Source organism: Columba livia, chromosome 15, assembly GCF_036013475.1.
Source record: "Columba livia isolate bColLiv1 breed racing homer chromosome 15, bColLiv1.pat.W.v2, whole genome shotgun sequence".
In the NCBI taxonomy this organism is placed as follows: Eukaryota; Metazoa; Chordata; class Aves; order Columbiformes; family Columbidae; genus Columba; species Columba livia.
This window is the reverse complement of record NC_088616.1, coordinates 3,379,308-3,405,624: the sequence shown is the minus strand read 5'-3', so window position 1 is coordinate 3,405,624 and position 26,317 is coordinate 3,379,308. Positions and strand designations below refer to the sequence as shown.

General features: G+C 42.6%; 3 protein-coding genes across 21 annotated transcripts in view; 2 read left to right on the top strand and 1 right to left on the bottom strand.

Annotated features, from left to right (window-relative positions):
- CLEC16A (C-type lectin domain containing 16A) overlaps nt 1–11,885 on the top strand; it is a 170,462-nt gene extending 158,577 nt beyond the window's left edge. For 10 of the 18 annotated variants that reach the window (XM_065030473.1, XM_065030478.1, XM_065030477.1 and 7 more), the window contains 3 exons: nt 3,847–4,088; nt 4,864–9,427; nt 10,934–11,885. The gene's annotated coding sequence lies outside the window, so the exon portion shown is untranslated. Of the gene's footprint in view, nt 1–1,762; nt 3,201–3,846; nt 4,089–4,863; nt 9,428–10,933 lie in introns of all 18 variants that reach the window. The other 8 variants (XM_065030483.1, XM_065030486.1, XM_065030487.1 and 5 more) reach the window with 8 other exon arrangements.
- On the top strand, nt 9,503–11,885 carry RMI2 (RecQ mediated genome instability 2). Its single transcript, XM_065030525.1, has 3 exons — nt 9,503–10,001; nt 10,934–11,115; nt 11,452–11,885. Exons 1-2 carry the CDS (start codon nt 9,731–9,733, stop codon nt 11,080–11,082), a joined length of 420 nt encoding a protein of 139 aa, XP_064886597.1. The 5' UTR covers nt 9,503–9,730; the 3' UTR covers nt 11,083–11,115; nt 11,452–11,885.
- Nucleotides 11,886–15,444: 3,559 nt separating this feature from the next.
- LOC102084597 (uncharacterized) overlaps nt 15,445–26,317 on the bottom strand; it is a 98,674-nt gene continuing 87,801 nt past the window's right edge. For both annotated transcript variants that reach the window (XM_065030448.1, XM_065030449.1), the window contains 9 exons: nt 25,308–25,495; nt 24,522–24,619; nt 23,947–24,131; nt 22,720–22,922; nt 22,042–22,231; nt 21,269–21,378; nt 20,044–20,163; nt 19,486–19,625; nt 15,445–16,441 (listed from right to left, as the gene is read on the bottom strand). In XM_065030448.1, the coding sequence (XP_064886520.1) occupies nt 16,426–16,441; nt 19,486–19,625; nt 20,044–20,163; nt 21,269–21,378; nt 22,042–22,231; nt 22,720–22,922; nt 23,947–24,131; nt 24,522–24,619; nt 25,308–25,495 (1,250 nt within the window). In that variant the 3' untranslated portion in view covers nt 15,445–16,425. The remainder of the gene's footprint in view (nt 16,442–19,485; nt 19,626–20,043; nt 20,164–21,268; nt 21,379–22,041; nt 22,232–22,719; nt 22,923–23,946; nt 24,132–24,521; nt 24,620–25,307; nt 25,496–26,317) is intronic.

Sequence of the window (26,317 nt, the reverse complement as noted above, 5' to 3'; positions counted from 1 at the left end):
ATTGGTTTATAATTGCAGCGTAATTAGGAGTTCCCTTTCCCTCTGAATGAGGTGATTTTATTGCAGGGTCTGTGCACACAGAAGGAAGAAGAGAGGAATAAAATAAAATTAAATAAAGGAAGCAGGAAGCACTTCAACCCAAGCAGTGGGTAATCAGAGGCAGCTCTGTGACCTGGGGAATGCTGCTTCCTCCTGGGGCATTCGACCAAGCTTTAGATAAACCTCAGGGTTTTCTGGGTCTGCTATCTAGACGTCACATCCCACCTTCACAGGAGTCTTGTGCTTTTGTCATCAGAGCTAACCTGCTTCCACAGAAGCCAAACTGTGGCCAGCCACACTGTAGCACTTGGTAATATCTGGGAACAGGAGGCAGAAGCTCCTTCGTACCTGCGTGGGACAGGGGACCAGGACTGACCGAGGATACGACTTGCCACTTTGCAGAGGCCTTTTCATGCAGAGCCTGTTCATTTCTCACCTGCTGAAATGCACAGTTTGCCCTTTTATACAGTGCTGCAACATGAAAATACAGCTTCAGAGCTTTAAAGTTTGAGGTGTTATATATTCAGACATTTACAGATAATATAAAAGTGTGAATGAAAACCAGGGAAATGAAAGCCATGATGAAAACTTGTTCTTCAGTAAGTGCCTGCGTGGGAAATGGCTACCAGGAAAGACAAAAGCTTTGCTTCTAAAGCATCTGTCTGTAGCTTTACTGATGAAACAACAAAGCAAAACCCTTTCCTGCTCATGTGCTGGGAATTCAGTGGCGCTTAATGCAAGATTACAGATCATAAACTAATTTGAGATCATTGCCAAACTGCTTTGAACTCAGTAACAGAAACTTTCCCCACAGTCTAAGAACTTAATGGCATTGCTTTTTTATGACTTTATGAGTACTCTTTACAAACATTACCAGCTTGCAACACTCCACAGCTGTATGAGGAAGATTGCAGAAGTTCTGGTAGACAGAGCTCTGTTGTTTTACAACTGGGAAATGCAGCCTTTAGAAGGAAACACATCTATCTGGTTTACAGATCAGAGGGCGAGAGAAAAAAATTCTCGAATTACTTTCAGTTCTGTTTCCTTTGGCTGGATTATCTCACTTCCCCGGCCGATCGTACGCCCAGCCAGAATAAAGGGTGGTGCAATGGCATTTATAAGAAACAAAAGGGAAAGTAGCCATAAGCAAAAGGGACATTCACTGAATACTGCCAGCTGTGAGTAAAATGTGGCACTATTTAAATGAACAGTTCTGTGACTGTGAACTTTAGGGATTTTTTTAATAAGGACTGTTCATCTCAGCCTTGATTTCACAAGTCACAACCATTATTTGGGCTGATACCAAAGAGGGTGTAAAATATGTAGAAGTACATAGTATGTGTCTCAGAAGGGACCACGTACCTTTCGGAACAGGGCCCAAGTCAGAAGAATCAGTAGATTGATACCGAGCACTGCTGGTTTTAGACGTAGCACATACTATGATTTAACTGGGCCAGCTAAAGCATTTTATGAACTCTATCTGCATTATATATGCTGAATCTCACCTATATACCCGAATGCTTAATTTTCCCAGGCAGGGTGGAACAGTGGAACTGGGGAGTGATTTGGGCCAGCCCAGTGGCACTTGACAAATGTCTGCCCTAAGTGCAGAATTCCTTCATCAATACGGTTATGCATTGTTAACAGTCTAGATGGAGGAAAAATGGGGCCTGGAGAATATTTACCATTGCCCAGATGTTCACCCGAGTGTTTGATTTGGCAGAACTGAGTGTAAAAGGGTTTGCATCAGATGACTGCATGAACGCAAACTGCCCGCGCTGCAGCCTCCTGAGCTCCACTGGTGAGTGCCGGAGGCTCCTGTGGACCCAAACACCGCTGACTTCCCAGCAGAGCACCAGCTGGAGGTACCAGGATGCAAATAAATCAGTGGTCTCTGTCAAACAGGAGGTCCAGTTATTTGATTCTCCTTCTGCCTTAAAATCTACTAAAACAATGAAAGTGAAAACATAACCCACATCTGTTAGTTAGCAATCATTGTATTATCTTTTAGGGGTCTAGATAAGGTATAGTCAGAATAGCAAGATCTGTAGATAATAAAAAGAAACTCCTTGTGCCTTTCACTTTCACCTTGCACGGTTTCTCGTAAATGCAGCTGTAACCGGCAACGGAGCCTGAGTACTCTGATAAGCTTTGCTTTGCAAATCCGAGACTGTGTGTCGTCCTTTTGGCTCAAATTGTAGCAGAGCTACAGATCTTCAAATGCTCCTGCACAAAACTTGAAATTATCTGAATATAAGTGCTTGATGTTTGGAATGTCAAAACTCCAAAGTGCAAGTAAAGATGTGCACACATTGTCACGCCTGCTCTGCACAGCCACCTTCTGCCTCGTGACATTTGCGAGTCTTAGACACCGGCCACACAGAACTGATGTCTTCTAGTTGGTTCTTAAAGCATTGACCGTTTCTATTTTGAATAAACAAGCACCGTTGGTTTTTGCAGTACAGTGCACTACTGCAAGGCTTTGAAAATAAGGTGTACTGGTATGGCATTTACCATTTATCATTGCTTTTCACGACAAGGTGAAAGCTTGCTAAGGTTTTGAATCCCAGTATTTTTGAATCCCTGAAGAGTTGCTTTTTGGTTGTATTTGAATTTCAAGTCCAAGTTTTATTCTATATTTTGGAGGGCTGCCCTATATAGAACTACATTTAGAAACAACCATTATGTTGCACAACTCTGTACATATTAGCCACTGACAAAAATTCAAAAATATATTTTGAATATAATTCATGAATAATTATTTAAATTCATGAAGATAATTAAATGTTTGTATAGTTGCCTCACTGCAGTCTTCATCACAACCATTAGTTTAATAGAAGGGTCAGGTTACCTGTACATAAGAAATTATTTTAATATTTTCCCTTGAAGAGGGTCCTTTTCACAATTTCTTTGTGTGTTCCTCTGGTTCATTTTGTTTTCCTGTTTAGTTCATAACACAAAGTTTAGAGTCTTACTGGAACGAGCTGATGAAAATTATTTCCCTTAACAGAAACTGAATATGGATCACTTGTCAGTGAGGATCGTTCAAGACTTCAGGTGCCAGCAAAAAAGTCAGACCTTCGTTCCATTAAATTCATATTTGACCCTGCATTTTCTGGGCTTAGTGGAAAGAGATGTTTCCATATCGTGTTGAATATAAGGTGCTGTGTGGACTACAAACTAGAACCTGTGATTAAAATCACTTAAATCAAGAGATGGAGGCAGTTTGTGACATTTTAATGTCAAATTATATTTTAAAATGCGACCATTCCATATGAATCTTAGAGGTCTTTTAAAGCTGAACTGATGAGATGCCTCCCAGTTGGCTCATGCAATCTTGTGCCTTTTGATTTTTTAATAATTAACGAAGCCTAAGACTATGAAAACATATTTCAGCAATTAAACATCAGATCTCCTAATTCTGTGATTTTACTTACCATTTATATCTTGTTTTGGACCTTCTAAGAGATAAACAGACCTTGTATAGCTCATACACTGGCTTCCATCCAAAACTGACGCTATTGTACACACCAACGTTCATTCATTCGTGCCAGTACTTGGGGAGTGAGCTGCTAATTGGAGGTGGTATGGTAATAAATACATTCTAAGCCTGGGCTCGTAACTACTTCAATTTTTGAAACTTTCTTTACAAAACACACAACATAATATAAGAAATCAAAAAATCAAGCTTATTTAGGCCCCAGTTCATCTAAGTACATGAAAACACATAAGTTCTATTATTGAGCAGCTTTAAACAAAAGTTTCACTGCTGTTAATTTCCTCTTTGTATTATTTTTGCTTTTGCAGTCATTCAGCTGTTTGTTCTGAATTCACGCTCTGCTTCCCCGCTGCAGAGGAGCACGAGGCCAGCTGTTCCTTCAGCTATGATTTTAGCTTTTGCTTTCGGATGTACCAAAACCAGAGCCTTCCCGCTCAGCACTCAGCAGCATTCTGCCCGTTCAAGGCCATTTGTGCAGTTTCTGAAGAGGATGCTGATACTGCTTGTGCCCAGGGTCCGGTCCAGGATCCTTTTCATCCAGCATCCCCAGGTAATCACGCGGGTAAAGCCTTAGTCACAGCTTCACAGAAAATAAATGCAGCCATTTTACATGGAGATTTTCTGATCCCAGAGTATAATTTGGTTAGTTAAGGACAGTCACGACATCTGTGTCCTAGGTGATACGCCATGGGAAAACAAGTAAAAAACATTAGCTAAAGCACAGGGAATAGTGAGGAGTGTTCACTTTTCAGACAAATTTTCAGTGACTGGAAAAGAGCTGGCTGGTCAGCCTGGCTGTGTGACTATTAGTAAAAGCCTCTCCCTACTAAGTACCAGAAATTTATTTTTGAATCTTTGAACAGGCCTTGAATATTGCAGAACTCTGCCAATGTATGCTCTGAATGGCTGTAACTTCTCAGCCTTACTGGCCTCTCTGTATATTTCTAATATTTGAAATGTCAGATTTTAATTTTAAAACCAGAATGCCACTCTTCTGGTTACTTTTCTTCAGGAAAATTATTCTGCTCTCACTCCACTGGATGAACTGGATGCTGAGGATGCTAATCAGAGTATATTTATGCAAAGTCAGCAGCTGTCAAGGGAAAACATTATGGTCTTTGTTCCCCCACATTGGTTACATAGGCTCTCCAGTCCTGTTAAGCTTCTCCTAAACATCCAGCTCTTTTATGAAGTGAAATGGCATCAGAAAGGCTGAATGACTGAAGTCTCCTAGCTACTGGCTTCACTTTAGTCAGGATGAAGATGTAACACTTTGGATGCCATTTGTATTTCCTGTTTAAAGAGTGCATCTTTTCTTGGTGCAGGAGTTTGAATAAGCTCACCTGGAAGCCAGCTTCACACACTGTTTGCAGAGCAGCAAGCAATACTGGTAAGTAAAGACTATGACTAGTAGGAAAGTCTATGATTAGTAGTAAAGGATGAGCTGGATGAGGCTTCCAGCAGCCTGGGCTGGTGGAAGATGTCCCTGCCCATGGCAGGGGTGGGACTAGATGACCTTTAAGATTCCTTCTGGCCCAAACCATTCTATGATTCTGTGATTTTTTTTTTTCATCATGACATAGCCCTATTCCGTAGAATGCTGCTTTATTTCAGTTATATACCAGCATATTTATAGCATGGAAAGGAATAAACAGGTGACACCCACTTCTGCAGAACGCGACTGGAGCTCTCTAAGCATTTCCTCTAAGTATTCTCTGTAAATGAAATGAGTCATCTAAGCTCAAGAGCATCTCACTGTTTTCATAGCCTGTAGGCTGCCATCAGTAGGGATGTGTGTGGTGAGTGACAGGAACTGGTTAAGTTTGCGTGACAGTGACAGCACTTAAATGATTTCTCATGTTAAGGCTGGCGGTGCAAGCTGAGGTTTCCACTCTCTCTGAGGGGATGCCTGAGCCACACACTGGGTGCAGCTCTCAGCTCCTGGCAGCTGCAGGGAGACTCTTGCCATAATCCTCTGATGATTCCACTCAGCGTATGCAATGTACAGCACCTGAGTGAGGCCCTCAAGAGAAAAGAGGGTGCCTTGCTAATGCTTTATTTGATAGCATTTGCCACAAAAGATAATTCACCCTATCTTAGTGACTCCTATGCAGTTTTGGCAGGACAGCCCTACAGGAGAGGTCAGACTCTTCTTGTTAGTATGATGATGATGATGAAGAAGATGTCTGTTACTCACATTAACCTGTCTTGTCCATATCACTTCTAAAATGTCACTGATTCAGAGCTACCTGCTAACTAAAACTTTGGCAGGTGGCACCTGGAGTTTTCCTGTTTCAGCAGATGACTTGCCTTGCTCCAGGTCTTTTAAAATTGCTGGTCCAACATAATTTAGCATCCATATACCAGACTGATCAGTCCCAAAGCATAAAGTACAGGCAGGTGAAGGTCAAGTGAGGGACGCAAATATGACTGACTTCCAACCCATTAATTCCAACACATTGACTCATTAATTTCAAATCATTAATTAAATTCAGTGATGATGTGATAGCCTAAAAAACCCCTGAGGGATGAGGATGGTTTTCCAGACTTCATCCAGCATGTCAGCATGTCCACATTGCATCTTATACGCAGTACAAAACAAACAGCAGGAAACAACTGAATTTTGTATTCATGTGATTCTTGCATGTAGTTCTGTGTGCAGTACAAGAAAATAAGCACAAACTAGGGTGGATCTCTTTAAGGAGAAACCTGACAGTTTGTCAAGTTGTCCTTCAGTGAAGTTTCATACAAATACCAGGGAAAGGAAGACAGTTTGTTTCAGATCCCTCTTCTCGCTTAAGGAGTGATGCATTTTTACAAAGTGTTGTTTTCTTACCTCTTTTCTGTCATGCTTAGCTCCCGTATGCTGCTTCCTTTTACTGATGGAGGATATCAGAGACACAATCGTATCCCTTTGCAGCTTACCCTCTGGTTGTGCACGGTGGCTGCAAGAGCTGCCCCCATCACACTGGAACCCCCTGAGCTTCTGGGCTGCCATGGACAAGTTGCTCAATGGTATCTGTTTTATGGACATTTGTGGGCCATGCAGACATTACCAATTATGAGCCATATATTTATAAGCTCCACACTTCATGACTTTTCTTCCATTCATCTGTGGAGCTTCCAGGTAGCCCTGTTTCTAAAGCAAGTATTTACAAACTACTAGAAATTATTTTTTTTTTTAAATGGTGATGCTTGGATTCCAAATCTTAAAACAATTAAACCGAAACAAAACTTTTTTTGAAATCAAGGTAGTGATTTCTCTGTACTAGGAAACTGAGAAATGAATCTGAACCCTTTCTGTACACATGAACCAATGAACTAGGGATGGAAATATTTTTTAAAACTCTTTTGGGTATGATGGAAGGCTGTAAAATATCAGAATTGCTGGCCAAGGAAAATAATTATTTTTTCTGGTTTTGTAATGTCAGCCTTTTACCAACATTTGAGAGGGGAGCAGAGAATTGCTTCCATTTTAAGCAGTACTGTCAGCAAGAGTGTGAAAAGGTCTGTGCTGGACAGAAAGTTGCAAGTTGCTGCTGCTTTGGAAATACCTTTTCATGGAGATCTAAGGTCAAATTCTTTTCAAAGTTCTCTTGACACCATAGCAACAAAACAGTGCCAGAGTAATTGAGGGAGATGTGGCTCCTGGACTATTTTATCTATGTGTAGCCTGGATTTTTTTTACCCATCCTGTGACAGCATCTCACATGTGTGTCAGCGTGAGGAGTCGTGTTCTTTCAGACTGCTTTGAAGAAAGGCGCGTATTGAACTAACAGCCAGAAGAAGGCAGGTTCTTTCCTTTTAATCCACAGAAACCAAACCTCTGTCCCATCCAGCGTGCTCTCAGAAAAATGTCCTCAGGTTTAGTCCAGTGTAATTTGCAGCGCCTCGGCCTTTTCCAGCTGAGTGCTGAGCTTCCTCTGCTACCCCAAATCCGAGGCTGATCGCTGTGGGATCATCTCCAGAGAACAGGCTGCTGAGGAGTCAGAGGTTTGTCCTGAAGCTGCAGAACGTGGCTCCGTGCTGAGCTGAGCCTGTTCTTTGACAAGACCTTTGCAGGTAGCTCAGTATAACTTTGCGTTTTACTGAAAGAGAAGGATTTTCTGGAATAGGAAAACAAATCCATTTATTGGTGCAGATTGCCACTGTTTCTGCCCTTCTCATAACATCGTTTCTTCAAGGAAAATCTTTTAAGAGAGACCTTTTAGTCTCTCCGGGAGATTTCACTCTTGTAGGGGTCTTGCCTTCATCTGTAGATTTAAGGGCTTAATAAGCATTAGACCTTCCTATTATACAGTAACAAATAGGAATACAATACTTTTATCAATATTTGGCACATTTATTTTTTTTTTATGTGAAACTAAATATTGATGCTGTCAAGTGACTGCAGTTTAGGGGCATAAATTACGAATATTCTTCTCCTGTGAGCCTCGCTCAAATTTTGCATTCATATACAGTAACGATCTAATGTCTTTCTATTCCTGTAAGCCATATTATTTGATTGCCAGATTACATGATTCCGTATTGTGCTTAGATGTCAGTGTTTTTATTGTCATTACCAATATTATATTTTATTTTTACTGTAAATGGTAACAAAAAGTTAACTGCTTCCTTACACTATAAAAGGAACTAAGTCCCATTTACAGAATGTCTCTAAACAGAAAATATATCTGGAAAAAAGATATGCTGAATAAATAATTCATAACATGATGGGCGAGTAGGAAAAAAAAAAAAGTCTTTTAATGTATTTTTCTACTCAGAACAAAACCAGACTTTAAAAAAAAAATAAAGTAACCGGCTATTTTAACAGAGAACAAAATCAGCTTTAAAGAAGAATGATTGCAGGAGGGTCACTTCTCTGTGCATTTTTACCCAGATATCAATTTTGTAGGTAACAGAACTTATGAAATTGAAGAATCCATCCCCTTCTTTTTCCCGATTCTTTTCTTTTTCTTTGTTCCACCCTCCTGTTTTTCCATTAGCTTACTTCTTGACTTATTTTCTAAACGAAATGCCAACCCATCCCACCAAAGGAAACCACAACATTTCAAGGATTTCAGATTGTGGCAAAGCGAATTAGCCCATCTGTAATATAAACAGACAGCAAATAATTTCTTAAAGCCCTTGGAACCAAAGTCCCCCAGCTTAGGAGATACGATAATGCCTTTCAGTGCATTATGCTCCAGATTTCCACACAAGTATATACAATAAAAATGTATCCCGAAAGCATCCCTGAGATGATTCTATGATTCTATGTCCATCTTCTCATGAAATCGGAGGATCTTAACCAACTAAACTGTTAACGTTAAGTGATAATTTCTTGCTAAGTAGTGAAGAAATGCTGTGGAAAAATACCTGGGATGGCTCCAGCAGCCTGGGAGATGTGGGTGGATGTAACCCTGGGCTGGGGGCGAAGAGCAGAAACCTGTCTGCAGGGTTGAAGTTGGGACACAGCAAGAAGCATCTGCTGCTCCAACCAAACCATTGAATCAGATTTTACACTAGTTTTTCCATGTAAAGGCATCAATCCTGAATTGAATTCAGGTGAAATGAGACCCAGCGGGTCTGAAACTCTGATGAGGCTCTTCATAAGTTACCAGGGGCAGGGGGAGGGCTGGCCCTGGGCTGTCCGAATTGCCCTTTCCTCAATAATTCACTAATTACAGCCACCGGAGCCGCTGCGCACCGGGGTCGTTGGGATCAGATGAACCACCTGGGAGAAACGTGTTTGCATCAAAGCCAGCACACCTGTGCCAAGTACTTTATTTTTCCATGTGAGCCATTTTTGTCTTTAACGCAGGAGACTCGGCAGTAGATGTGCTGGTTGTACGCGGCGGCGTGTCCGGCTCTGGCGATCGGGGTGTCCGCGCCCTTCAGCCCCCGGAGGTGAGCGGTTCATCGGAGGCGGGAACAGCGCGGGTGCTGCTCCGCGGGTGGGTCCCACACAACGGCGCTGGGCTCCAGCTCCTCCCAGCTCTGCGGTAACGCAGCCGCCTGTCGCCGGGCCGGACCGCTGGCCCCGGCCCAGCTCCGCGCTCCTCTCAGCCGGCGGCGCCGGGGCGGCCCCACGCGCGGCTGCCGCTCAGGCGCCATCAACCTGTGGGGTGGGGCGGAGCGGCCCGCGCGCCGCTTCCCGCCCTTCCCCTCGGCGGCTGCGCCGGCCGCCCCTCAGCCGGCTCCGGGTTGGACATGGCCGGGAACGTCCCGGGGCCGCCGGTGAAGGTGCTGGCAGCCCAGCTGCGGAGGGCGGTGCGGGACGCCGGCGGGACGTGGCAGTTGAGCCGGGCGGAGGCGGGCCGGGCGCCGCTGGGCCTGCGGGCCGTGTGGATGCAGGGCACCGTGCTGGAGGTGGAGCGCGGCGGCGCCCGCGGCGGCTCGGCCCGGCTGCAGGACGGCAGCGGCGCCTTCACCGTGCTGGGGGTGGAGGACGTGCCCAAAGGGCGGCCCTGCCTCAGCGCAGGTACCGGCCGGCGGGGGGCGGGCGCTGAGGGGTGGGGGCTCCCCCGCGTGTTTATTTTGAAGTAGCTGAGGAGGTTCCCGCCCAAGGCCCGCGTCACCCTGGCTGGGCTGGGGGCGCAGCCCTGTGGCCGTGCCGGAGGTGCAGCGGCCCCTCCCGAGGCGCGATCGCTTGTGTCGTGGCCACGGCGGCGGCCCCGCGGGCACCTCCTGTCCGCTAGTGAACGTGCTGCTCCGCAGCTGGGGGCCCTCACGGGCCTGTGCCGGAGTGTCGGGGGTGGTTCTTGCCTGTGTCAAACGCGCGCCTGTGGGCCGTGCTCGGCCCGTGCCGCGGGCGCTCTGTCACATAGCCCGTCGTTCACGGGAGGAACGTCCTGCAAAGCTGCGCGGCTGTAGCAGTCGCAGAAGGAGCAGCGTGTCTGTGGCTGACAGTGTGAAGACTTATGCTGCCTGCCCATGTGAGTTCCAGTAAGGATAGGGCCTGTTTTCAGTTCTTTATGGTTACAGGAAACATTCTATCAAACTAGGGTGCTGCAGAGAAGAGCTGAGTCCAAGAACTCATCAGTACTGTTAATTCAACTGGAGAAGGGCTGGACTGCAGGGCTGCAGTAATGGTGGTACAAAATAGTCGCATCACTTCATTTTCAGTCTTCTGAATTATTCTTCCTCCACTTGCATGGCAGGATGAATTGTGTGCTGGTTTCGAATCTTGCTGTTTGAAAATCTAGTAAAATCTACTGTAAAAATGGCTGTATGGATAATCAAGCCTTTTTCTGAAACGCAGTTCTAGGCAATCTTAGTTTCTTGAGTTTTTTTGCAAGTATTGGCAGCTTTAATTCCAACTGTTTGACGACCTGGTTTGAAATATTTTGCTTTCTGAATTGAAGATGAAAATATAAAGGTTAATTAAATGACCTGCTTGCTTGTTTTTTATAGGGAAGTATGTAATGGTGATGGGTGTGGTGCGGTCCTGCAGTCCTGAACCTGTTCTTCGAGCAATAAAGATGACAGATCTTTCTGAAAACCCCGTGCATAAGAACATGTGGAGCCTTGAAGTGGAGGATTTGCACAGAGTCATCCCCTAGATGCATTTTCTTCTGCCTAAAATAACTGGAAATGTACTTCTTTTTTTTTCTTCTATTGGTGTAGAGCATTGGACCATTCTGTGTATTTGTGGTTTCAAAAAACCACCAGCTACTCTTGGAGTAGAGCAAAGAGAGAAGTCGGGTCAGAGTTAAGTGGAGGGATCATTGCATGTTTGATAATTAGCACAACGTTAATCTATGCCACAGTCTCTTTTTATACCAGCAGATTTGAGAAACACTTATTTGATTCTTTCTGAGTAACGTGTCTGTGCTCTTGAGAATGCTACATGTTTGTACATATGTTAGTTGCTGTTTCTAGGAACACGTGTTTAGATGGTCATTCCTATAGCCCTGTGTTCTTGACAGCAGGGGCTGCACAGAATTCGTGTTACCAGGGTGAGCTGGATATGTGGAATGAAGGCAAAATGTGCTTCAGTCCGGTTAGATTGTGGTTGGAAATAACATCTCCGCCTGTGTTTTTCAGTAATAACCACGTAAGTAAACTTGTAAGACAGATGTGTCTTTCTAACTGTAAGCAGAGTCTTGTACTTAAGTACTTCTCTGGTTTCTGTGTTTCTGAAATACTGGAAGTGGTGCAGCAATAACCCCTCTGTTCCAGTGAAGTGAAATTAACTTTCTCAGTGTGATGCAGGATTCCTTGGAATGGGTTCTCCAGGTTCACGATGCAAATACCACCTCATGAAATAAGCTTGCTGTGCCTAAGTGCATTTTTCTTTTCGAAGGTTTCGTTTCTTGTTCCAATGTATGCTATTTTTAGTTGGTTAAAAAAATCCTTAAATACATTTTTATCTTCTGTCATCCTTTGAAAAAAACCCCCATGAAATCAAATCAAAAAGCTTTTAGAAAGCAGAACTATTACTACTCTTTATTTCCCCTCTTGTCTAAAGAGAATTTGAGTCATAAAGAAAGCATTGTGCTATCCATGTGTCATGGCTTTGTAGTTTGGGATTATATTGTCCAGCAATACAGTTATGTTAATTAGGAAGGCCTATGGGAAGAGAAGATACTCTCTAGTCAGATTTTAATGAACAACAAGAATTATCTGGTGGTAACTAAATTTTGAAAATTGTGAGATTATGTTTCCAAAGCATGTGGAAATAAATACTGTCTTTTAAGTAGATCTTTAAATGAGATCTTTACAGATTAAGGACTGGATTTCAGAGCACAGTTTCAGCCTTGAGTTTAGTATTCCAAACCAGACCACAGAAGAGGCCTTTGTATAGTGGAAGTCCCGTGCTCCGAGACCCTCCTGATGAAATGCCAAAACAAACATACAGATTTTCAGCAGTCTGGGTTTATTTATTGTTTTTAATGCTGGCAAAAAAATCACTTGTGGAATGCTGTAGCCTGTCAGAAATGATCCACAGGGTCAGCAAGTGTTTTTATCTGGTGATAGATACTCTTCCATCTGAATGCTTTTTATGCTAAGGCGGCAGTAAAACCCTGGAAATAAAGAGCTAGAAGGTTTGCTGCATCCTTGCTTGTGTCAGTAAATTTACGGAAAAAATAAATACGGCTTGTAGCCCCTGTCATACAGAGTTGGTGGATGCAGAGTGTAGTGGCTGTCGGGAGTGAGAGTAGTGTTAATCTACCTGTCAGTGATGCATATTTACTGAATGCATCTGAAAAGTTGTATTTATATAGAACTGGATTTATGTATTTATGTAGGGTTTTAAAGCCAAGACTGGATGCTTTTAGGACAGTTCACATTAGAAAGTACTTTCCTAGGAATTCAAAACTTGCTCTCAGTAAAGTTGAATGTCAAGCTACTAAACAAATATTTCTAGTGTTTGCTTTGACTTGGAGCTGAGCCGTGCTTTACCTGGTGAGTGGCTGATGCTGCTCATGGCTGTTGGCGGCTTCTCTCCCACTGAGGTTTAAAGGCCAGACTGAAGTGCCTCATCTCTGCCTTTCCAGTTCAACACTGTTCAACTCCCTTTTCCATGTCTTAACTTGTCTCTCAAGTTCTACAGTAGGATGTGGGTTTGTCTGATTTGGGATTTTGTTGTTGTTGCTGTTGCACAGCAGAGCAAGTAACTGAGAATTACAGGGTCGGGGCTTCTGTAGCCCTGGCTTGCGGAGGGGGAGCTCAGAGCTGGGATGTTGTTCTTGCTGTTTGCATCTTGAAGGGGGTAGGAGAGTGGCTGCAGATTGCAGGAAGGCTTCTGTGTACTGTGCTGGCTCTGCCATCACTGGAACAAACCTGGATTTATAGCAGAGCACATAGCAGTAGCTGAGGAGCTTTGTACATGTGCAGTTTTTATATACGACCTGTAGAAAGGACATGTTGAAGGTGAGTTGTAGGCACTAAAAATACACTTGAACAATGACTTAACCTCTTTGTGCAGGGACAGCTGGGTGTGTTCAGAGTGCTCTGATCAGCACGAGTTAGATGCAGAAGTTCCTCGTCTCCTGCAAGGCAGGCAGCAACATCAGAGCCATTTGTTTTGTGTGATGTGTAGATCTGTGAGGTATTCAGTGGATTTTATGTGTTTTCCATAAAACAGCATAGTTTGTGTACTGCATTACCTTCTTCTGAAGCGTGAACATTTCAGATGACCAGTCAAGATGTTCTAAAATGTGCAGTATTATCAGTAGTTCTATATTAAAAGTTCAGTCCTGATGAAGCCAGGGAGTGCAGAGAAGACACCAGTTTTGAAATACCGAAGTTCTGATGTGCAAAATTATTCAGCAAAATCCTGCCAAGGGGAAATCCTTCCTGCAGGATCACGTTTGTGAGGAATCACAAAGCTATTTTAGTTGTCTTGAGGGATGCTGATTCAGTACCTCACCTTGGCCCGCTCCCCTGCGAGAGCGGCAGCTCACAGCAGGCGGGGAGGCTGCTGCCAGCCAGTGGGGACGGCTGGAGTGAGCTGTCCCCACCGCGTCTTCTGCCACCTTCCTACTGAACAGCCCTACCCTGTACCTGATGTCTCACTTCTGTCAGGCAGGGCGGGCGTTGTATTATTTTCATCTTTTAATTCCCAAGAGGAGACGTTACTGTGCAGTGATTAAGACATACTTAAAAATAATTTTGATGGGTGGTTCCCTTGTTCCATTAAAGGTTTTATAAAATTCATTTCAAGACTATCTTTACCTGTAACAAACTACTCCATATTTGTGGCTAGTTATTTTATGAACAGGCATGGAGAAGAGATTGCCTTTCCACTAATACCAGTAGTCCATCCTGGTGCATGGGAAAGGCATAGCTGCCACTACAACAAAATGGAGATGTGACTGTATTCATGAAAACTATAAATAGTTGCTAAACTCAAATTATGAAAATGAAGTGCGATTTGGGGTGAGTGGGTGGGGTTTCCTCATCTACCCCTTCTCCAGATGGTGGTTCTTTTAGTCCTGTTCTGTATCAATGGTCCTGGTCTGATGCAGTATTTGTGTGTTTGGGGACAGGGGGCACTGGAGGTCTCTGGGACGTGGGTGCTGGCTCCATCTGAGGGTGACTGACCCTGCTCCTGCTGAGCTTCGTGGCTTCAGGTGTGGTTGGAGGGACTCCTGTGGCTCGTGCCTCTCTCGAGTATCTAGACAAACCGAGCCTTTGTGGAACTTGGGAACAGCTTTATCAACATGCTGAGCACAATGGTTGCAGTTTGAAGTGTTTATTGGTGTTAAAATGGCATCGTTATTATCTGTGATATGTTATATGCAGCTTCTAGGAGACGCAGGATCTGCATTTATCTCAGTGTTGCTGTCTACAGTGAGCACATAGTTAAATTATTGTCTGTATTTCTGGAGCCCTAATTGCATTGCAATTAGCTGAGAACTAAAGCAGCTGTAGTGAATGTTTTGCTCTATGTGCTGACATTTTACTTTGTTCTTGTAACTGTCACCTCAGTATTTTTTCCAAGTGCGGTGTATTTGTCATGCATTAAGTGACCAAGGAGAAGGTTTTCTGTTTTGTTTTGTTGTTTTTTTTTTTTTTTTTAATCAATAACGTGTAAATACTCTTTAGATTTCAGAAATATTTCATGCTATTTTGGCTTTGTTATGAAATACTTCTGTGTAAGTAAGCATTTATAAAATTGTTACACAGGAAGACTTTATTTCTGCCATGTTTTATATACCAGCATCTCATGTGTGGGAATCCGAACAATTGTAGGAATTTTTCCTGACTAGTGTGAGAACTGTGTTTTACTTAGAATTTGTACAAAACTAGAGTGTATGTGTTCAGAAAGCAAACGTGGGCTGAGGCAGCACACACGAGATAACCGAGACCAGCTGCTGTTTCTGTCTCCATAACTAAGGAGCCATTTAAACCCAGCCAGTTCCAACTCTGGAGATCAGTGCAACTTCAGTCTTGTGAATAATAGTACAAATGTACTCCAGCATAAAAAAAGGAAGTAAAATGTTTATTAAGATTATTCCATAGTTCAGAACACCATTATTTCCATGTTTGCATATTATGCAAAGACACATAAAACATTTTGCAGTGTTACCTTTTACTGAGGAGTAATTCCATTCCTGGTAACTGTGTGGAGAAACATATTGCATTGTTTTAATCAACAGACCTACAATATAGAAACTAATTTAAGAGATGAGGCACTTCCACACAACCTTAAGACGACTTTGTGGATAGGATGGGTATCCGTCACCTTTTCCCAACATGTAAACCGATTTCTGAGAAGAGGGTTCTAGAGACGCAAAGGGAGAATCTGAAACCTGTAAACAGAGAAGGCTTTCTCATTTAACAATGTAAGGGAATAAATGTAAGGGAATAATGAACCAGCATAAAAAGATAAAATTATTAAACGCTTCCAGTTATTTAACCATCTTATTTCTACTATCTTAGGCTTCTTGCGTGTTGGGGCCCTTCCCTGGAAAAAGGTCACTTTCTCCAGAATTTACTGAACAGCTGAGTTTCAGTTCTGGAGAAAAAAGAAGTTGGTATCTGCGCAGGTTCCAAGCTGATAACGCTGCTTTGACAAAGCAGCCCACTTGTACTGACCTTAGCTGGAACAGAGCTTGTCATCTCTTAAATGTATGTGTGCTACAGTTCAGGGCTTGTGAAGAGGCAACTTTGCCATTGAATGGCAGATGATATATGTATTTTTTGAAGTAACTGATACTCTTATGTCCAGTTTCTTCTGGTTGGTTATAGTTTCTTGTCACTGTACTGAAATCATTCCTCTTACTCTCAGGAGAAAAGCTTTTTTTTACTAAATATGCTTCATTATATTCATAGTCCTAATGCTAATTAGTTCACATGTTTACTGTTCTCTCTACTATTGCTTCTAGCTTGTCCATCTAACACAGCTGTTTGAGTGCTGAAGGGGTTCTTCCATCTTCATGGCCAGTACCTGCCATTCAGAACTGGCTCAAGCTGAAATGAAGAAGAGATGAAATCCAGTTAAGTGGTTAGTAAGTAATTAAACAATGGACGGTAACAAGTGACATGTAATACAAGCTGTTAGATGCTTAATTACAATAAATTTATGAAGGGGAAAAAGCATCACATGTATTTATGACATTATCAAAAAGCTGTGGGAAAAAGTATTTTAGCATTTTCAATACAGTTTTATCTTAGATACGCTGAACTGAAATAAAGATGTAAGGTTCTTTATGTTTGACAAATTCACACTAAGGAGGAAACGAGCAGCATTATTATTAAAGTCTGTGGGCTCTGGCTAGTTCAGCTATCTGGTGGAAGATCCTTCATGAGAATGAATTTTGAGAAGATAGTGCAGAGGTTGCTCTTACTGACTGTTTTCTCTCTTGTTCTCATGACCTCAGCAGCCTGTCGGTTCCAGTGCCTGACTGGCCTGGCTGTTACACGCTCTTTCACAACATCAGACGTAATTCTCCTTACTGCAGTTTGGTCTGGCACACTTCCTTCGCTTTAGTGGCTTTACTTATTTAAACACTTGGCTCATGTCTTTCCTCAGCCCTTCAATTTTTTTTCCCCACGTAGAGACCCTTGGACTTTTCTCAGCTGGTTCGCAACTTAAATGAAACATGGTGTCCAAAGCTGGATGCATAAAATAAGCTGAGGTTATAAGAATTATTTCTTGTCTTCAATATGTTTGTTCCTGTGTACAGCTGCAGTATACTTTGCTTGTCTTATATATATATATGTATATGCTTTAATAATGTTATTGTTGTTAGCTGAGCCTGTGAGCCACTGTAATTCCAGTCCCTTTCCTCAGAAGTGGGATAACATAAGCTAGCAGCACTAGTGACTTCAATCTTCTGGCCACGGAGCCATTCTAAAACTCCTGTTTTGAACTGATTATTCAGGCTCAGATTTAACAAAATTTGTCTCTATATTTCATATTCATTATGTTGAAGAGTTTAGATAAATTATTGGAGCTAAAACCACTTGCTGCCTACACCCTGGAGGTGTTTAAAAGGCGTTTAGATGAGGTTCTTAGGGAGATTGGTTTAGTGCTAGTTGGATTAGGTTATGGTTGGACTCAGTGATCCTGAGGGTCTCTTCCAGATGAAATGATTCTATGATTCTAAGATATTATCCAGCAATTTCATGGCATTCTGCTGCCTACACACATGGTAAACTGAATACATAAGGCAGATAATAACACGAGGCATTATTACCACACGTGGGAATGTATGCTTGTGATGCACTTAAAGATATATTGAGTGTTCTTTTTTCTAGGTTTTTATTTTATGGCTAAAACACAATCATCTACAAATGCTTGATATTTATTCCATTATCTGGTGAGAATTCAGCAAATACTTGTAAATATATTTCTTAAGCATACCACAAATGTTTGTAGTCACAAAATCAACCTCTTGAGGTGGTAGTGAGTTTAGAAATGTGAATGAATAACATTTAATTGCATATATTAAATCACCCTGCTTTCTTGTTACTAAGCTGTAGCAAAGGATGGAGCATAAAGAGTAGGAGAGTAAACTGAAGTGCTTCATTTCAAGTAAAAGCATAATTGGCTCTTCTTAGAGTAGATGTTGCCATTGCAGTCTTGTAAAAATATAGTTACATCCTAAGTTATTACCTGGGTGAGTGTATCAGTAATTAGTTCTCATTCAATGGAAATATACAAGCATAGAGAAAATTTCAGAGAAGCTTTTGTCCCCTTATTGTTTTATTCATCTGTATTATTTCTTAGTTTAGACCAAAAAAAGTAGTTTTGGGATGTTCTTGGCCATCTTCATCTCTCTTAAGACAGCAATATGTGAACGGCCACTATTAAGTGGTAAACTTACTGTTTATATATCACTTATGTAGCAGTTTGTAGTCAATAAATATAGTTCAAAGAAGACACTGTATGCAGCATATCCTGTAGAAAAGATGTGAGTATGCCTAATAGAGAAAATGCCAAAATATACAGCTGCTGTAATCCTTAGATGGTCATGCGTTCAGATCACTGCAGCACTTTTGGGTTTTAGGTACTTCTGCTGCCCAACAGCCAAGTGGGACTGGAGTGAGGTAACGCACACAGGGAAGGGCAGCTGTACAGCCGAAATGTGCAGGAACTGCAGTAATAATGCACTTACTCTGAAGATAAAAAATGAGGGGACTAAATTTTATTACTAGTAAGTGTTCTTTGGCTGTGGATTTATACAGGTTTTTTCTTTATATGAGAAGAATTATTTCCTAAAAATTCTGCACTTCCCAAGCAATGCAGATGGAGTTAGCAGAACACAACTCCAGTCCCTTTTAGAGCAGGAACTGTCCTAATCTAGTTTCTGCAGCAAAGTGCAGTGCAGCACTGTGTGCACCTCCAGCAAAAAATGTGAGAATTCATCACCAATTTACACAATAACAACAGCAATGGGCAAGGATGGTAATGCCAGCACTACTGCTCTTCTCAGGCTTTTCAGCTTGCTTTCCATTTGTAAGCAGGTTCCCGGCATACAGCTATCTGGATGACAGCTGCATTGAAATACAGGTATTGATAATCTCGAAATTCTAGGTTGTTTAAAGAAGATCGATAGATTTCATTAAAAGAGACTGAAAAGTATAAAAATAGGTCACTGAGTCGGTTTACTGTCTATAGAATAGGACTTATTGTTAATATGTATCCAAATGCATTATTCAGACCAAAAAAAAAAGATTGAAACAAAAATAATATCTGAGAATTGGAACTCTCAGGGACAATCACACCAAACTCTGCAAGTATCCTTCTGTGTTAATCTGCATAGCAAATGAGGAGGAAACGAGAAAGCCATTAGAGTGAATGGGATGGATTACTGTGTGCTGCCAAGGGAACAGCTGAGAGTGTAAGATAGACAAGGAGCAAGAAGAATAATTCCAGCAATGGAATCATTTTTTGCTCATCCCCATGATCATATTTATTAGTTTTATTTTCTCCTGTGCTCTTGAATAAGACACACAAGTGCCGCAGCGATGCAGTCAGAATGTTCAGGATGAAACGGAAGGCAACTCACCACTGAGGAGGCATCTCCACAGGGACGAAATTGCGGTGGCACAGATGCACAAAGGCGGCAGCCGCGCGGCAGGCGGCCCGCAGCTCCTGCGCCCCGCAGGTGTCCGAGCCGCACATGGCGTGGAAGGGCTGGGGGTCCACCTGCAACACAGGGGTGCGGAGGAGCAGGGGGCAGGGGCAGCACACAGCTCCTGGCGATAACCCGCAGGGAACTTGAGTAGTTCAGTCATCTGTGTCTCCCTCCCCCCCGCCTTGTTAGCACCATTCACAAACCTTTATTCTCTTCCCTATACTAGAGGGGTTTACTTGTAGTTCCAAATTCTAGACCTGCATGTTAAACAGCAGTGCAAAGGTATGCCACTATTTTGTGGATGTCAGGGATCTTAAATATATTTATGGTGATATAACACCTATTTTTTTCTGCCTGGATTGTTGCTCTGATTACTTCTGAAGTGATCCGCAACTAAACTTCTCTATCCTTGCAACAATTACATGTACTCCTTTGAAATCTGACCTCTGGGTATCCCAACAGTCCTTTTGTCACTGAGGTTATACTCACAACTCTGAAGCAGTTTCTAAGAAGTGAGTGTGGCTCTTCAAAAAACACTTTGCAGATGTTTTGCTTGGCTGTAATTGGACACGGCTTCACTTTCTTCTGTACAGGACTGCACTTGTTCACCTGGGTAAACAGAATTACTCAAGCTGGTGGGGTTTTTATTTTCGTTTTTGTGGGGTTTTCTGGTGTTTGGTTTGGGGTTTTGTAATGGTGGGGTTTTTTTGTTTTGGTGTTTTTTTGTTTGGTTCATTTTTTTTAATCAGTGTAGCGTGAATTCTCCGCATTTCCAGTGTGGGATGGTTTGAAGAAAGATACAGGCAGCTTGTACACTGCTCTAACATTTATTTTCCATTAATATTGAGAAGTACCTTGCACTCTTCATAAGCAAAAACATATGCCTCATAAATATTACAGATTACAGGCATTATTTCCTTTTCCCATTGATTTTGTTATTCACTGCTAACGCAGTCAGTAGTTGGCTGGTTGTCTTAACTTTTATTCTGTATGGCGCCTCCTGCTAGGGAGTTGCCAGGCTGAGTTTATAGTTTGATCCAGAGCAAGTGCCTGCTTTTAGTTCAGGTTTCAATACCTGGCCAGATTTAACCTGATTGTGTTTTCGCTTTCTGTGTTACGTATAGTTGTGCTAAATCTGCTGCTATGTACACCTGCATGTTTTTGTGTTTAGATTATTTTCAGCTGATGGTAAATTAATTAAGGTTCTCTTTGAAGCAAAGAGAGATGATGTTACCGGTGTAGAAGAATTACAACACTTATTTATGATAGCTATAGGAAGACCTTTTATGCAAGTTAATAACTGAATCAGTAGCAGCTAATCCTCAAAAGTCTGAGCAGGTGGTGGTATGGGGATGGAGAGCAACTTTACTGCTTACCAGGTACCACCTGGCTCTGCATTCCAAGAGGATGGGCTCTAAGCAGGAAAACGTCCAATGCACTTGGTTCCAACTTAAGTTCCTGTTGCAGAAGCAGCCTCTCTGCTTCACCTGATTACTTAGGCTCAACGCCCATTTACAGGGAATTTTGTATGTTTTTTAGCAAATTTACCAACTCCTATTCCCTGGTTAAACACTGGAAAACAAATGATACACTGTATGGTGCTGTTTTCACTGTCTGACTTTAGTTCAGCTAAGCCAGACCACTATGTCGGGTGCTCCCTGTTGTGCTCCAGCACCACTGGTGATTGTGCAGAAAGCGGCTTTCAGCTCGTTACCTGCCAGCTCTGCGTGAACTCCTGCACGTCGTCCGTGAGGGAGCCATTGGGAAGGGTCCACTCATTTCCAGCTTCATTGTCATTGGTACCAAAAAGCCCAGCTGAAATACCTGGAATGAGATTGGAGTAAAATAGTAGTTGTCATGAGTAGAGAGACGAAAATTTTAGAAGCTGTCTGTGTGCTCTGATTGTTCCATACAGCAGAGCTTGGCTGGCCTGCGGCAGAGGAGAGGAACACCCAGGCACCCATGTAGATTTTTCTCGGGGTGCACTGCCACCTTGTTTGTTGGCTGCTCATTTGCTTCTCCTGACCAGATCAGGACACTGTATCCATTCTCTGCTAATCTCTAGAACAGTGTGGGGCACAGGGAGAGGAACACATTCCAAGCACACCAAAGACCCTGGAAGCTTTTCTGTCTCCTCTTTTGTGCTCTGTCAGGTCTGACAAGCTCAGCCTGCTGTTGAGCAGTTATTCTCAGACAGGATTTGGGGTTGGGCAGACGGCATCACACCCACCCGCTATTTCTGTCTGCTTCATTGCATTGAACCAACAGAAACTGAGGTAAACACTTGCTGTTCTTTCTGGAATGATACGTACTGTGCTTTATTTGGCAGTAACTGGGAATGCCTGGGGCTGTTTCCAGGGTGTGGGTAAATGAAGTGGGAAAAAGCAAGTGCAAGACAAGCCCCAGGTGAGCACTGCAGGTGATGATAACTCAGAGATACAGAAAAAAGGACAAACAGCTGACAACAGCTGTGTGAGTGATACTTACCATGGTGCCAGCCAGCCAGAGTGACCGTACAGAGATCAAATCGAAAGTCACAGGAGACAGAAACTCCTTCCTGATTAGACACTTCTATTGTGTTGGCTTCGCTCCTTGAATTAGTGCTGTTCTTTTCAAGGGATTGATCCAGTACTTGGCAGTTCTCGTCCATGAAGGAGAAGTTATACATCTTGGCTATCTGGTTTAAAATGAAAATGCAATTTCAAATATGTCACAGTGAAGGTACATGACAGGCAAGCTCAGTCTGTGTCTGCAGGTGGGATTGGGTCAATTTTGCTCAGCCCAGACTTAGGGAATAGGAACATGGCTGTGTTAAACTTCTGGAAGAGCAGAAAAGCACAAAGCCTCCCAAGTACACTGAGGCTACGGGGCCACTTTGTTCTCCAGACCTCTCTTAGACTGTGTGAAAGGAAACATGAAAAGTTCATTGAGCCTCTCTTATTTTATCTACCCAGAGAGCAGAGGAGCAGCCCTTGGGTTTAAAATGTTGGGTTTTTGTTTTGGAGAGTTATTCCCTGATTAAAAAGTGGTTACTTCCTAACACATCTGAGAGCTGTTCCAGTCTGGTTTGAGCATTTATATCTATTTATATATATATAGGTTTGGTTTGGTTTTGATTGGTAAGTTCTGCTCTGGAAAGGAAGAATGTTTGACTTCCTGTCCTACCTTCAGTCTTGGGTAGATTTCGATCACAGTCTGGTTCATCTCCACATACAGTGATCTTGAGTTATTAGCTTCCTCATTTAGTATTACAGTGAAAGTATTGTGAACAAAATCCTTGGCAAGAAGTATGCTGCACTTTGATGCCAAATCATAAATTCTTCCATCAAAAGTCATAAGATGCTTGGTCCCCATTAACATAGCATGATCTGGAGAACAATATTTCAGAAGAAACATCCATGAGTTTTCCACATAGCAGTAAGTGCTGTGCCATTACTTGCATACTGAACATAAACAGCTTCTGGCTGGCATAATCTTAAAATAATTTCTCTTGCTATTATTTCCAGAAAGGAAACAATCAAGTAAGTTGTTTTTCATTATAGATCCACTTGAGTGTCCTGAAACTTTGAGAAACATGAATTAGGATTCAAAGCTCATCTTGATGTATAGCCATGCTACCTGGTAGGCATACTTGTAGGTGTGTGTACCCCCCAGTATACACATTATACATTTTATGCACAAAACAGCAATAATAGTAACTGTCTTTAAAAAAAGAAAATACCCTGCCAAAGCAGATCATCAAACAGTCGTAGTCCAGGAACCTGCTGCTGTGTCACTCAGACTGCTTGGGCTCTGGGACTGACCTCCAGCACCCTCCTTTGTGCTGCCTACTGGGAGGAAACCATGAAAATGGCTCTTTCTAGAAAAGCTGTTATCCATAAGGGACAGCTGGGCCCACTAACCGTCTTCTAGCATTTGCATTTAGCAATGCTTTTGCAGGTAATGCTGTGCCTGAAGATTTGGTGGGGCTGAGCTTTTTCACCCTAGAGTCAACAGAGGCGGTGTCACTGGTTTCAAAGGATGGACAAGACCCAGCGCCAACAGGTACGACTGGCACCGAACCACAGCGTTGCCTCCCAAGAGCACACAGATGAGATGGATAAATGCCTCCTGCTGATTTCTACTCTCAACACAAAAAAGTGTCAAGAGTTGGAAAATGTGCATGAATATTAAGTAGAGGAGTGTTTACTGCATGTCAGCTTCACACAAAATGTTGCCACTGTACAGGCAATTATTGTTTTACAAGAAAGACTATATATAAAGTTTGTAGGAAAATTATTAATTAGCGATCATCTCTATTTAAACTACTATTCCAAATCTGTTTTGTAAAATTCAGAAGTAAGTGGAAACAGACCCAGTTACAAACCAGAGCAGCACTCCGAAAGGGCTTACATTCAAAGGGACTCTCCATCATCCGCCGTTTGAATCTGTAATACTCTGCAACTACATTGATGTTGTAGAGGTCTTGGAAAGGCCTCATTAGCTTTTCTTCAATGAGATAATTAGTGACATTTGCCAGATCCAGGGAGCGGTCTGCTTTAGGAAGCACTGGCAGTTTGACTGCCACTGAACAGTTCCTGTAGAATACAAACAAAAGAGCATGTGCCTTATCTGCTCAGCTGATAAGAGGCAGTTGCTTTATTATGAGAAATGGGGAAGTGAAATATTCATAAGAACTGCAGTCTGGTTAGAGTGGCAAAACAAAGATACACAGCAGCTAAGACCTGCAATAACCCATGATGGCCATATATGGCCTGTTACTGTCACTGCTGCTCTCTGTGCTGCCAAGTAGCTTTTTGATGTGCAGCCTGTCCTGGTCGCCATCAAAAATGAACATCATGGCATTATGTGATGTGCCCCAAGCAAAGATTGGTCAGGTGGTTGTTCAACCCCTCAGCACACAAGCTGAAATGAAGACTAATGAAGACTAACCTGGCAGCAGGGATCCCGCAAAACCCACCACTTACCTGGCTGAAAAACTGTAAAGATTGAGTAAGGGCTTCCGGATCTTGCTCACGGCTCTAGAAACCATGACCTCTGCCCACCTGAGCATCTGCTGTGTCACCTGTTGGAGAGCCAGAGGAGATTACAGACTGCGTTCAGCACAGGACTTCGGGGCAGGGTCAGTGTTTCGTCATGAGATCTAAATCAACAGTCAGTGAAATACCACTTCAGGCCCTCTTGCATTTGTCACTTGCCTGACAGTGTCTTGTCATTTAGAGGTTAAAAGATGAGTCACCATAGCAACAAATAATGGACAGAAATGCATCCTTCCTAAAATAAAATTACTGAAATTACAGCAATACTTCACTGAGTTAATGTGCGTCAGTAGCTTGCAAAGGATTGATCTCTTTGTTAATATATACTGGTGTAATGATATATCCTTTATGCTTTTCTTTTCTACTAGAAGAGCCCAAACCTATTTGTACGTTATTTATTGGCATCACAATCCTGCCTTTATGGAAGAAAAGCAAAAGCTACATGAATGACAAATTACTGCTGCTGTGATTTCAACCCAAACTGGTAAAAACAACCTTTCCTCCAGCTGGAAAAGTCCTGCTTTCAAAGCAGCACAAATAATTCAAGAGCAGTAAATTAGCTGTGCACAAACTTGTTACATGGAAAAATAATCACACTAATTCCCTAAACAAAAATATTTAACAGTTTTTGTGTATCCATAGTTCAAAGCTGAGACTTAAATTTGTAAGCCTTATTTTCAAACCATTAAAAATGGAAAATCGAGTTATACCGACCATATCCAAGCCTGCTTTGACACCCTTTAATGCCATCCGCATTGGCTCCATCAGCCACACATCTTTCACAACCGCGGGTAAAAAAGCCTGGATTTTCCTCATGTACTCTTCTGTCTTCTCTTGCCAAACTTCATCCAGTGGCTTTGAGGTTACATCGTAGTAGGCGTCCTTCAAGGTTGTTAACGGCTCTGAAGGAAACACATCCCATGAAACAAACCTCAGCCAGCGTGCTAGGAAGTGACTGGCTGGCTGTTTATTTGGTTGTTTCCCCACAGCTCCCAGCAGGAGGGAAGGACAGACACACAGAACAGAACCGCAGCTTGGTTTTCATGCCATCAGGTGCATTTCACAGCTGTGTGCATGGGCACCGTCTTACGGAAACCTGAAAGAGGCATTTAGCTACAGCCCCGATCCACTCGTGTGCCTTATTATAAATACCTTGCTGCTTTCCAAAATAGACACAAGGTGTGCCACCAACAGAGCTCCTCAGCTCAACCTGCTCAAGGAATAACAGGACAGTTTGGTCACAACTGATTTCAAACACAGTATATCAAATAAATCTCGTTTTTGAATGGGAAGAATCTAGAGGTAAGTGGCCTAAAGTGAGGTTTTAATCTTGGGAGAGCTGAAGGTTCTCTCAGCTAACTGCAGCTGACCACATTTCTCAGTGGTTTCAATACGGGCCATAGGCCAGTGAATTAGTGACTGCTGGACAGACTTGGGAAAAACAGATGAAGTGAAATCCGATTAGTACAAGCATTCAAAACTCAAGGATGGCTTTGAACAGTCCTTGGGGAGGAAATGCTTGCCAGGGAACTGTGAGCAGAAACGCTTCAGCTCAGCAATTTGGGCTCTGTTCTCATGGCTGGACCCCAGGCTCCTGTGTCCAAGGGAATGCCTCTCCAGTAATCCCATGAGAAAGGTGGTTACACCGAGGTTACTTAGCGCTTATTGCATCATGGCTCTCACTCTGTAAACTAAGAGCCAAGGTCAGCAACTTTTGTTAGATC

Bases quoted from the DNA above. Each gene is read 5' to 3' on its own strand.
- RMI2 (XM_065030525.1), top strand. From the start codon at position 9,731: ATGGCCGGGAACGTCCCGGGGCCGCCGGTGAAGGTGCTGGCAGCCCAG. The intron at 10,002-10,933 runs GTACCGGCCGGC...TGTTTTTTATAG, and splicing joins GCGGCCCTGCCTCAGCGCAG to GGAAGTATGTAATGGTGATG.